The sequence below is a fragment of the Argiope bruennichi genome, chromosome 9 (genome assembly GCF_947563725.1).
Source record: "Argiope bruennichi chromosome 9, qqArgBrue1.1, whole genome shotgun sequence".
In the NCBI taxonomy this organism is placed as follows: domain Eukaryota; kingdom Metazoa; phylum Arthropoda; class Arachnida; order Araneae; family Araneidae; genus Argiope; species Argiope bruennichi.
Genome location: NC_079159.1, coordinates 51,150,995 through 51,164,273, shown reverse-complemented (window position 1 = coordinate 51,164,273; position 13,279 = coordinate 51,150,995). Strand labels below are relative to the sequence as shown.

General features: G+C 29.4%; 1 protein-coding gene across 3 annotated transcripts in view; it reads right to left on the bottom strand.

Annotated features, from left to right (window-relative positions):
- LOC129984546 (uncharacterized) overlaps positions 1-13,279 on the bottom strand; it is a 200,346-nt gene that overhangs the window by 22,753 nt on the left and 164,314 nt on the right. For all 3 annotated transcript variants that reach the window (XM_056094454.1, XM_056094452.1, XM_056094455.1), the window contains 7 exons: positions 11,874-13,235; positions 11,409-11,477; positions 5,868-5,976; positions 4,443-4,516; positions 3,753-4,022; positions 1,967-2,082; positions 16-1,421 (listed from right to left, as the gene is read on the bottom strand). In XM_056094454.1, coding sequence (XP_055950429.1) covers positions 16-1,421; positions 1,967-2,082; positions 3,753-4,022; positions 4,443-4,516; positions 5,868-5,976; positions 11,409-11,477; positions 11,874-13,235 — 3,406 coding nt within the window. The remainder of the gene's footprint in view (positions 1-15; positions 1,422-1,966; positions 2,083-3,752; positions 4,023-4,442; positions 4,517-5,867; positions 5,977-11,408; positions 11,478-11,873; positions 13,236-13,279) is intronic.

Here is a 13,279-nt window from a genome sequence, read left to right as displayed (position 1 = left end):
CTACATTTTACTCACTCTTTTTCTCTTTTATTTCTCAGTAATTCAAGTTCACGCTGTTTCTGACGGTATTTCTTTTGAAGCTCTGCCAATCGTGCTCGCATATCTAATTCAGAAACTTCTTCATAATCTTGGGAAGAGGAACATGAAGATAGGAATGAATCATCAGAATTTACTTGCTCCCTTGATATGGAAGAATTAGAATCTATTTTGATTTTTGCTTCTTCAGGAAATGAATATGAATCCTGCGTTTCAGTCTGTACTGTATTTGTTTTATTTTCGTCAACATTCATGGATTCTTCCAAGAACCTCTGTTCTGCCAAAGCACAGAGAAGACCTAAACCATCAGTGCATGTCGTATCAAGTGTTTTATATTTTGATGAATAATTTTTCTCTGAAATGACATTTGCTTCATTGTCTTTAGGAAGATCTGAGGTCTGTTCTTCACCAACAGTATCCTTTACTATGGATAAAGAAGTTGTTTCAGCAGACATATTATTTTGTAATATGGAATCACCAATCTTTACAGACTCATCTTGTTGTTCTCTGGAGGCAAATTCTTCAATACTATCAACCAAAAGATTGAGCCCATGGTGATCAATGAAGTCCATAACAGGTTTGCTTTCAACTGGTAATGATGGCGCTAATTCCGTTTCAGATGTAACTATTTCCATACCTGGCTCAGAGCTTACAATATCTTCTTTAATACTGATACTAGGGATAATTTCAGGCTTTTCTTGCATTGAATCAGATGGGAAAGCAGGCTGATCTTGATTTCCTAACTGCTCATGTAGCGCTACATCTTCTGCTTCCGGTTCAGGATCTGGATCCGGATCAGACTTCGGACTTTCTGATGGTACAGACTCTGTTTGGTTGGCAGAATCAGACATTTCTACCTTGGTATCTTCTGGCTTATCTACAACAATTTTAGGTTCTTCTTCTTCATCTTCCTCAGAGTTTGTCTGGGAATCCATATCCACTTGAATAGCAGTTGTGACGGATTGATTGTGACATAACTGGACTTCCGTGGACTCTCCACATGCAACGCCTTCACTATCATTGTCACTTTCTTCATCTTCTGTAATAGAAACTTGTACAGAACATGTATTAGGTGGAGGTGAAGGTGTTGCACAATGCAATGGAGAAGTGCCTTGGGATCTTCGACCAGAGTCTGCCTGAATTGAAGATGCTGTTTGTGTATGTGCTAGATGCATTACTGTTGAGGACTGAAGAACATAGGAAAAACTGGAGGGATCACACTGTGTGGGGAAAGTGGTGAAAGCGTACGTCTGCCCTGTTGCAAGAGGTACACTTGGCACTTGCCCACTCATGTCCTCCACTTTATCGTCTGTTTTAGGTTGAGCTGATATATCACAAGATGTAATATTGCAACTGTCCATTCCTTCAGTTTTCTGCGTTTCAGCCTATAAAAAGAAGGAATAAAAAGAATATCAACAACAGTAACAATAATTAACTTTAAAAAAGTTCTTTCTTAATCATTGTATTATTACATTCATTACATTTGTCTAAGAAATGTAAAATGAATTATACCATTACTCATTACACCACTATTCCCAAAATAAACAATTTTGATTCTCACCAATATATATAAAAAAATTAAATTTACAACTGATATTACATAGTATTCCAAAATTTTTATGGATTCATGTTTGCTAAATTTTAACTATTTATTATTCAATATTAACACAAAGTCATCATTTGAATACAAATTTCCCAAACTTTTAATAATGAATATGCTCATATTTGAATAAAAAATTTATGAAATCAGGAAAGTTTTTTTTCCTTTAATTGATTTATTTTATAGTGAAATGCAAATTGCAACCAAGATCAGCAGTATATTATATTATATATATATATATATATGTATAAATTAACATTTAACAGAAAAAAAATATATATATTTAAAATTAAAAATATAGAATTGGAGCAAACAAATATAAATACATACATGTGGGAGCACTTGTTCAAATTGTGTATGCTGCTGTTGTGTAACAAGTTGTTGTATTGGAAGATTCCCAGCAGATGTATTAAATGATGGCCAAACAGATGTTCTGTCCATTAATTCTGAAAGACATTTCAAAAGCAAATTTATATAATTTCAGAAAATAACATCAATCAATTACAAATCTATATAAATAAGAGCATGGTATTTACAGCAAAATAATAACAAAATAAATATAATATTGGAAGAGAATATTTCATTATAAAAAAAAATACCCACAATAAACAATGTACTAGATTAGCCAACACATTCATATTCAACTAATTATAATTTGTTGTTACAGTAAAAAGTGGCAATATTTTAAATTTATATGGATTTAAAACAATATAAATTAATTTGATTTTGTAGAAACCAGTAATAATTTTAATTAACAACATGAAAATATTAGTCACAATTTAACTGTAACGACTTACTTATTCATGAAATGCACTTTTCCTCTAAAGCTATTCATTTTCTGACCATTTAGAATGGCATATTTGCATATTTCATAGGCACTATTTTAAATGGTGCATCACTCTGATGTTTCTTAAATTAGATAATTAAGAAAAATTCCTACATAGGTGTAAGAAATCATACATTTATTTTTGGCAAAAATGAATTGTTGGAACTACATTTTTTAGATCCATGAACACTAAATTGAGCCTTTTATTCTTCTGTGAATAATTATACATCTAACTAGTTTTGCAGTGAAAAATAGTTAATAACTGAAATTAATAAAGCCGGAAGTGCCGTATAAATTTAAAAAAAAGTAGAGTTGGCTTCTGAATTCACAAAAATAAGGTAACAATAGAAGTTTTGCACTGCATTATTTGGGAAATGAAGATTTAAATATATATGTTGGAACAATTATATTTTCAGAAACACCTTTTCAATTAATACAATGTGTTTCAATTCTAAAAATGCTTATTACAATTAATAAAAAGATAACATGAGAATAAATGTGGATATTTAAATTATATAAACATTTGCCAATATACTCAATAAATGAACCTTAGATGAAAAACTTGAATAAAACTGAAAATAACAATGCTAAAAATTCTGAAGTAGATTTAAAACTATTTCACCATTTTGATATTTACTGTGTTAAGAGTTATATCAATAAGATGAAGAGACTAATTATACCACTTGAGAATCTTTATTTTATGTACATGAAAATTTCCATAATTAATTACAACTCAGGCTAACTTTCTATATCAACAGTACCTTTTGGATTTTTTTGTCACTTAATACAATTTATTAAAATTTCTAATGAAAAAAAATGGACACATTACATATGGAAAACATATCTTTACGTTTTTGCAGTTTGTCCCTAGAGCATGGATCATGTAAAAATGCATATGTGTTGGAGAGAACTAAAATTAAGTGCAGTGAATACAATAAATAAGTTTGCAGTGAAATATATCTGTAAGCAATGCATTAAAAGAAAGATGCCATGCTATGCAGTTTTTCAAAGAGAAATATGCCACATAACATAGATTGTCCATTTTTCAAGGGTTTATAGAAACTTTTCACTTTGGATATGTTCAAGAATTTATAAAACTGGTGCCAAATGAAGCAGTGAATATTTACTTTATACAAGTAATTTTTTAAAGCTAATAAGGGTCATCTATAAAAGAAAAACAAGGCATAAATGATAATAATCATTTTGCAACGTGTATCTTTTAATTTAAATATTGAATATTTTGACACACAATGCTCTTTCTAGTTTATAAAAATTGACATAAAGACATACCAATATTAGCTGTAGGTATCAATAATAAGTGCCCTGAGATAGAGTCTCTTGCAAGTTGATAACCCCCAGGAGGCAATGAAATAGGAGATGGATCAAGTGGATTCATTGCAATACTGGACACTGAATTTGAAGTTGGTGCTGCCGCATAAGCTCCTTGTCCTAACCAAACAGCAGGTGCAACAACTGACCCATGAGTGAGCCAGGAAGCAGAAGGCATTGCTGTTCTTGTGAGGGCTTCAGATTCCCACTGTCTGGACACAATGGTTGGACCTGAAACAGGCATCAAAATCGATAAAAATCAATTTTTCAGATCAACTCATGGGAAAAATTTCATTCCTAATAATTCTATAGCATACTGCGTGTGTGCGTGTTTTCGATTGCAAAATACTTTAAATTATATTATTACAAATAATTCAGGCCCAATAAATTTTTTAAAAAATTTGCAAAATAATAACAAATCAAATAGTATGTAGCAATCTTTTTTTTTTTTATAAGATAGAAAATGTTATGCTTCATAATGATGGACAAGTGTCTCAACATTGATGAAATAATATTTAAATATAATCCAGAGGCATAAAACTAAGTTAATGATAAAGTGTTTTGCTCTATTACAGTTTTGTTCTTTTAAAAGGCCAATTGAACTTTCAAGATTTCATAAATACTTAAGAGAACACAAATATTTAATGATACCTTGAGTGACTAGTAAGTTAGCATCAACCGGTGTTGGATTATTAGAACAAGACAAGTCCTGGTTCTTCTGATCTCTGCAACAAAAATTATATCCTTCAATGAATACAAAAGTACAAGTTATAATTTCAAAAATGTATACAACTAAGTGACATAAAAACCCTATCTAAAATTAATTATGCTTGCCATAAAAATAATAAAAACATTAGATATATAATGATTTTCCATAAAAAAAAATAAACTGCTTTCATACTGCTGCTCAATTGGATCAGAACTATGCTAAGTTCAAAAACTACACTTTTCAAAAAAAATGAAATAAATTTAACATTAATATATAATCATTGATATTTTAAAATTAATTCAGCAACTATGTTTCATTTGACTTCAAATTCATTAATCTTTATATAAAAAAATGCTAAATATCATTTTATTTCATACTTTAAAATAATTGCTTTCTAATTTGTGGTACTCAAGGCATAATAAACTTACTCTTTCCTTAAAGAAAAAAAAATTTCATAACAATAAAATTAGTAGCATTTACCGTATACTTCCACATATAAGCCGATTCATGTATAAACTGGAGACTGTTCCCCCCTCCTTCAAAACATCACTCAAAATTCATAATTTATATATAAGCTTAAAAAAATTAATATCCTGCGACTTTCAAACATATCCCATGAGGGTGAAAATACAGTAAAGCGACTAAGACGGTTGGAGAATACTTTGTAATCAAATTTTTGTCATAGGGTAAAATGCCAGATATCAACAACAATCATTTTAACTTTGGTACTTATCTGCAGCAGGGACATACCCCCATCCTTTATTTGCTGTCTTGTATATGATTTGTTGTGTATGTTAATGGTCTTATTTTCTGACCATTTTATTTTTTTTATCTGAAAAACAAGCAGAAAGAGAAATTCTTACACAGCAAATTTTAAACTATACGTGATAGTGTTTGCAGAAAATTCTAACTGCATGGCTGCTCGGCAGTCCTTGTAAATCCTCCATCCAATGTAACAAACCCGCAATAATAAACAATTACGAAAATTAAACAACTCATCTTCAAAAAATTAATAATTTATTTCACTCAAAAATTAATTGTATTTAAATTCAAAAACATAAACTATAGAAATAAAAAAGGTTATACTTTGCGATATCAAATTTCCTATACCCGGTTAACAAAAATTTACCCACATTTTTTTTGTGATATTAGCAAATATGTATATAAGACAACTGCCATTTAGAAAAAGTATTCAAAATTCTCGGCTAATATACGGAAAGATACGGTATTTCAAAAATCAGTGGATTACCTATAAGAAAATTAATAATGCAACATGGACTTACAAAAACAATTACCAGAACGAAGTTTACAAATATAAAATTATGACATAATTCATAACAAAGTGAGTGGAAAAAACCGATTCTTACGCTATCAATTCTTGTGCCTGTAAATCAGCAGCCACTCGACTAGAAGCCAAATGCTGATTTGGTGTCACGACACTGGGGGTGCTAGTTGGCACAGATGGTTGTGATTTACCTGTAAGATTTAATAATAATGTTAGAATTTAAGCAAAATAATTAGAAGATTTCATTAACTTTAAACAGATGATGAAACACTTCAGATGAATGGATAAATTAAAATTTTAAAATTCAATATCACTAAAAATATGATAATTCTTACAGGCAGTTCATTAAAAAAATATTTTAAAATCCTATTATGTCATATAAACCTTATTAAAAAAGCCAAATTCATTTTCAGAAGCACTAAACCACTATTGTCTATAGTAAATAATTTAAAAACTCCAACACTAAGATTCTTTCAAAATAAGACAATATGGCATGATCAATTTTTTAAATTCAGGACATTTATACATTTGTGGAACTGAATAGATTTCTGCTAAATATACTCACCTTCAAATATCAATTTCAAAATTATTTAATTTTTTTTTTGGTAATTTTCTGATTTTAATAAAATCTATCATTTAAAAAAACAATGACAGAAAACCGCAAACAGCTATCACCAAGGAAAACGAAATGCGCATGCATTCTATGGGAAACATGAATAAGCATATTTTGAAAGTAAAGTAGCTCTGAGAAAATGATATTTAAACTGAGCAAATAAAAAAAAATTCTGCTGAATAACACAAAGCAGAAGATGTAACTTTATAAAAGTCCCAATAATGGAGATTAAAGCCTTAAAATTTATGTAAAAAAGTAAAATAAGAAAGCAACTGCATTGATAAGACCAACCAAATTCTTGATCTGAAATCTGAATCGTAAAACGAATTCTCACAAAAACAATTATGGCTTTACAAACAATGGTCTTTATCTATTAAGAGAAGATCAATCTCAAATATGACAAAATTAAAAGCAGCAAAACTTTAGATTGCAGCAGGGGGGGGGGAATCTAAGTGATAAGATCGAGTAGTATTTTTTTTTAAAAAATGACTTTATACCAATAATGAATAATAATTACTAATTTGAAACTGTATGGTATTGATTATTACAAAGAATGGAACACAGAAAGCAAATAAATTTAGAAATGTAGCATGCATTTATTTATTACATATTACACAAATAATTTTTCATAAAAGAATGTGTTGTTTAAAAATTTCAAATACTAGAATGCCTTAAAAATGATGCTAAAAGATTTTGTATTATTTGAAATAATATTCAGAATTGATATCTGAAAATTAGATATTTCAGAAAGTGTAAAGAATTTTAATTTAAAACAAATTTAAATATTAAAATAGCTTACAGTCAAACATAATGGAAAGATTTTAAAATATAACTGTCTGCAGAAAATCGACCCTATTTTTCTGTATCGTTAAAATTTTTAACTGCCACATAAAAATGAGTATTATAATAACCAAATATTATCTTATAGTAATTTCTATACTGAGTCAGGAAATACATATTAAGAAAAAAGAGAAATTAAAAATAATTAAGCTATTAAGGAATAAGACTACTTTTCAAAATTAATATCGCCACAAATTAAGGAGGCATTATAATTTTGCACTAATTGCACGTTCAAGTCACATCATTATGACAATATCTTATTTCTGATATGAGCGGAACATAAAAATAAGCTCAAGCATTTACTGTGAGGAGGCTTGGTAGGTATACAAAAGGTGAAATGTGCAAATTCTGAAAGTACAACAGTTACTGAAGTGAATAAATTGTGCGAGTAATTAGTAAGTATAAAAGCAAACATTCGATAAGCAGAACTGTAAAATGCCACAAGCCATATATGAAGAATTCAAAGTCGGAGAAACTTTTATTTAAAATAAGAAAGCAAAGATCCATATATATGGGGCTCCAAAGTATTTGGCTGACTATGAAAGCTTTTGTAAAAGCATTAAAATTTATTCACATACAGATTGTATTCTCAGCAATTAAGATTTTCACCATTCTTGCAGTTAATACATAGGATTATATGTTAATTATCTATCTCGATGTAGATAGCACTGCATTACAATAACTGAAATTATCTCTGGATGGTTAAGACAAAATCCCAAAATATTATTCCATTCTTCTATTGCCCGGATCTATGCTCAATTTTGATTAGTTCAACTTAACACAATCAGAATATGTTTGCTGCAAGGAATTCCACTCTGAAACATCCATTGAACAAGGAGTAGTTAGTTTCCCGATATTTCAGGAAATTTTCCATGGTTTCATTGAAAGCTACCAAGCTATTATTGAATTGGAAAATCAACTTGGGGTCATAATAATGTGACTCGACAGGGTAAATGGTCTTTAGAATCAATCGAAGATGAAGCAGGACCCTTAAGTAATTACACTACTACAAACCTCTTCGAGAGAACCGTTTTTCAAAGTGGGGGCATAACCGTTTTAGATTTTTGTATTAGCGGATAGTAAATGAAAGATTTGCCAAACTTTCAACACGATTAATTGGAGTGGACGCAACAATCGTGCTGCAACCACAGTAGTAACATGGTTAAGAATTTAGGATAGCAAGGCGGAGCTCCACAAAACAATACCAATCCGCGTAGTTGACTGAAAAAGAAAGGAAGAGAGTAAGAGATTTAAAAAAGAAAATGTTTGTTGCTCTTAAATTCTAAGCAAGACCTTAATTAAGATTCTGCAATTAGAAAAAGGGTTTATTTTTAGAGGATGGGGAAGGAATGAGGAGTAGGGAATAATATTTTTTAAAAAGGATAAAGAATTTTAAGAATTCAGATTGGGAAATTACCAAGGAATATATAGATACAAGTTTATTCATATGTCCGTGAAACATTCAAACTATTTACCATTCACAAATCCTACAAGTGAAAATATTTGCTAATATGAAAATCATATATCAGACATTTGCTGCTATTTTCCCACTTTTTCTTAACTATTTAGATTAGATGAATATTATGAAGAACAAATAATTTGCTACATCAAAAAATATAATATAAGAGAACATCTAAAGAACTGCTATTAATATTGCTGACAGTGCTGGAGAAACTAATGAAATAACAAGAACACAACAGCTATTTTTTCAATTGTCATATATGAGAAAGTTGATAAGCTTATACATGTACCAAGGATGCCATCATCATATGTACCACTATGATAAATCACAAGCCATTATCAACAGAATTTCTTTACACAATACATGCCTTTTTATGCAAATATGACACAACAGAATAACATGTATTAAAGAATAATTAATTCATTTGATACAGAAAATTTCACAAGAGAAGTAAAACTCATGAACAGCAAATCTGTATGCTGTTTTACAGACTTATGAACAACCTTGTACAAGATTTATTAATTAAAAATGAATCACAGAAAAGATCTCACAAACATTTATATAAAAAATTAAGAATCTTACCCCCAAAATATTATAATTTTATAAAGAATTTACAAAAAAAAAAAAAAAAATCAATTAACCACACACATAGTAATTATAGTGAAAAGAATTGAGAAAATTGTCAAATACTCATCTGCATCTAGTTATTTAAAAAAATTATTTGTTATCAATAAAATCAATCATTTATGGAAATTCTTGAGCACATTCCTAGAATACTCACAATCAGTCAAGATAAGAACAAACTTGTTAAAATTTTTATTTCTACCAATTCATAGTAATCAATTAATGTCTGTATAAAATTCGCTGCACAATTAAATTTATATACTGTATGCAGAACTTAGAGAAGAGCATAAAAAATTAATTAACAATACTTTTACTATTTAACCATGATGAAATATTATGGGTGAAATGATCATTCATTTATATTGTGTGTGGTGGCAATTTGTCAATAGAGTTTTATTTTAATACGCAAATGCTAACAAAAGATTATCACTTATACTGTTTCAAGGAGCATCAACTTCACTATGCTGTATTCTGCTTTCGGAACTGTTTCTTATATAAGAGGAAAATAAAGTTTAAAGTTTTTCAAAGTTAAAAACATATTAAAAGATTAGTTATGCTTTCCAAACTATACGATGTGTAAAGTCTATTATATAAAATTTTTAATATTTATTATCTGACTCAGAAAACTGCTATTTCAGGGGAAATATAAAAACAGGTACAATGAAATATAAGAATCTAACCATTCAAAATATCAGATACTCGTCTCTTAGATCAATAACCAAATGTTCACTGTGCCAATTTCGCAGTATAAAATTATCATGTTTTACAAAGATTTTGGCAACAGCTATCCAAATGTGAAATGGATACTTAGCATCAATGTTTACATTCAAATAACAAATGTATCCAATATTATTTTCTTGAATATTTCATTGAATACCTTTATCTGGGGCAAAAGGATTGAAATATACTAATCTAATTCTAAATTTATTCATAATCTAATACTAAAAATGAAAACATATTAATCAAACAACTAGGTGGTCCAAAAACTGTCAATCTGAAAAGAAGTTTAACATTAATTAAAATATATAGCAGCATTCATTTATTAAGTTTTGGAATCTGAATCTCAAATAAATCAATTAAGCAATTACTATCAGCAATTGGCATTCCAAATATTAGGGGCCCTTTTTTCTTCTTCAATGTTTTCGAAGAAATTTATTAAAAGTAAAAAGAGTTTCTGGAGATCTCAAGATAAATTACAAACCTTGAGAGGGAAACCATTAAGAGTGAATTTTTTAGAATGGTTGTTTGAAGGCTCAAATATGCAGTAATTATATTAAAAGAAGATATTTTTAAAAATATTTAACGAATCTAAAAGAATTTTGTAGTTTCTACTGTTAAGTGGTGCAAAACTCATTATTAATCTGACCAAAAGAATGAAGCATTTATGATTCTTTTAAAAGATAATTATACTTGTTTTTTTTTTAATAGTAGACATTTGAAAACTAAAAGAGATCAAGGAGGAAAAAAAAGAATTATAAGATCTTTGTATAATTCACAGCATATATGTTTGAGGAGGTAATAACTGAGAAAAATAAAACATATTTCCAACAAGAGAAATGCAATTTATGCAATCCTAAATTATGTCCATATAAAGTGAGTAATAAAAACCAAATAAAGAATAAATACAACCCCCCCCCCTTTTTTTTTAAGTAAAAAGGTAAAAATCTTTTGAGTGCAAATATTGATTATCAATTGATTATCTTTAACTAAATTTTTTTTTTCAGGATATATCTTTATATGACTTAATATTCAGACACAGTTTTAGAGGTACAATAACCACCATGATAATTAAATTCTTATTTGGTAATAATGAAGTTTATTACAAAAGATAAGTATATCACTATCTCCCAAATGAAAATAATGAATTTTTCTTTCTAATCCTTAAACAAATGTTTTTTCGCTAACTATTATTGATCTGAAAATCAAATTCTACCAAGGACTGAGTTTTGAAAGTTTTAGTAGAATAAGTTTATATATCAATAACAATAAAAAAAAAACATTATTCAAGACAATAAATTTATCATTATGATGTACATTATAATACCAATAACCATAAAGTAAGAAGATAAAAAAACGATTTATACCTGTTGTAGCAGTAGATGAATCTTGCCTTTGCTGTGCAATGGCTATTCCAACTGGTATGCAAGGGTTAACTAAAAATGAGAAAAGGGAATTAAAATTTTACATTCATAGGGTCATATACAAAACTACTGTACAAAACTTAAATTCATCTTAATAATATTAACACAAGAAAACTAAGTATTACACAGTTAATTTTCAATAAATAAGAAAATAATAAATGCAAATTAAAGCATAACTCTACAAAAAGATTAAAAAATATTTTTAAAATATACATAGGATATTAAAAACATTATATCAAAACTAATATTCAAAAAGTAGATGTGGATGTATTTAAAATTTAAATGAATGCATTACTGCTTTACATTTAACATTACATTACACTATTATATGTAATACATTAAATGAATTAGAGAATTTTGTCATGTTAGATATTTTAATAATGAGAAGTTTGACAATATATATATTACCTGTGGCTGGGAAAACAATAGATGTAGATGAAACTGATGAAGATGCAGATAAAGTGTGCGATGTTTGGGCATCTTTGCCAAATCCGACAGTTTTTGATAATTTTGGAGCTAAAGTAGCCAAGGTTGCTCTGCCAGAGTAATTTAGTTTATCCATATCACCCAGTTTACCTCTCTTATTAGTTAACCTCTCTGCTTTGATAGAACGATGGATGCTAGTATTAGATGTAACATGGGATATGGTACTTTTTAACGGCACAGGTGGAGTAGCATTTCTATTGACCACAGGAAACGAGCTTTTAGATGACCGATGTAGTATGTGAACTTCTGTTGCTTGTTCAGTTGGCTGATTCACAACAGATATTGATGAAAAGTTACTGATAGAACTGACAGCAGGAGTTCCCTTTACTTTATTTACAGCAACTGGGCTGGGAGTAGGGTGACAAACGCCTACTACACCATTAGTTGTAACTGTATTTTCAGTCATAGCTTTCATTGATGATTGCTCTATATCAGGATTTTGAGCACTGCTCAAAGATTCATTAGGTTCTGGTTTAACAGGTTTCTTTGAAACGGTAAGATTGATTGCCTGATCATCATGCATGTTATTTTGCCAGTTAAATGGCAAGACCGTTGCTTTGGTCCAGCTGCTTGATTTTTGAGAAAATTCACAATCTTGTCTGGTGTTAACCATTTCAGCCTTCATGATTGGACTTGCACTGCCAACAGATACAGGTGGAATCTTACCGGTCGGGCAAGGATTTTTCACCAAGTTTGTAGGACTCACACAGTTGGAAACACTTGATGGCATTGTCTTAGTCGGAGAATTTGGCAATATGGATTTAGAATAGTTTTCAACATCTGAGTTTTTGGATGGAGATATTTCTGTTAGCTTTTCCCCATTAAACTGTTTTGAAGAATTAACACTACGGATCATGTCTTTTACTTTACAGCTTGTGGCTGAACTTTTAGCCAAAGGTTTCTGAGAAAAGGAATTGCAAACTGGACTGATTGATGAGCGACACATAGGAATAGCAACAGATTTGTCAGAAAGATTAGAAGGATCATTCATTTCCAACTTGACATTATGATTTTCAGAATTGAAGTTGATTTCAGAGCAAACAGGTTCATGGTTGATATTTTCTTTTGAATTTTCTGGTGCTGGTGGATAATTAATTTCAATTGGACCTTCTCGGAGGACCGCTTGTTTAGGTGCAGTTGGAATGACTGCGGCAGTCACATGTTTTATTGTTGGCAGAATATTATTAGGCAATTTTTCTGGTACTGGTTCAGGAATATTTTTTGATTTGCAAGGCAATGATTCAGTTTTATCTTTGTCAGTTATAGTTATCACAGGTGAAGTCCCTGTAAAAAAATAATGTTATAATTAAAAATAAAAATTAAGCCAA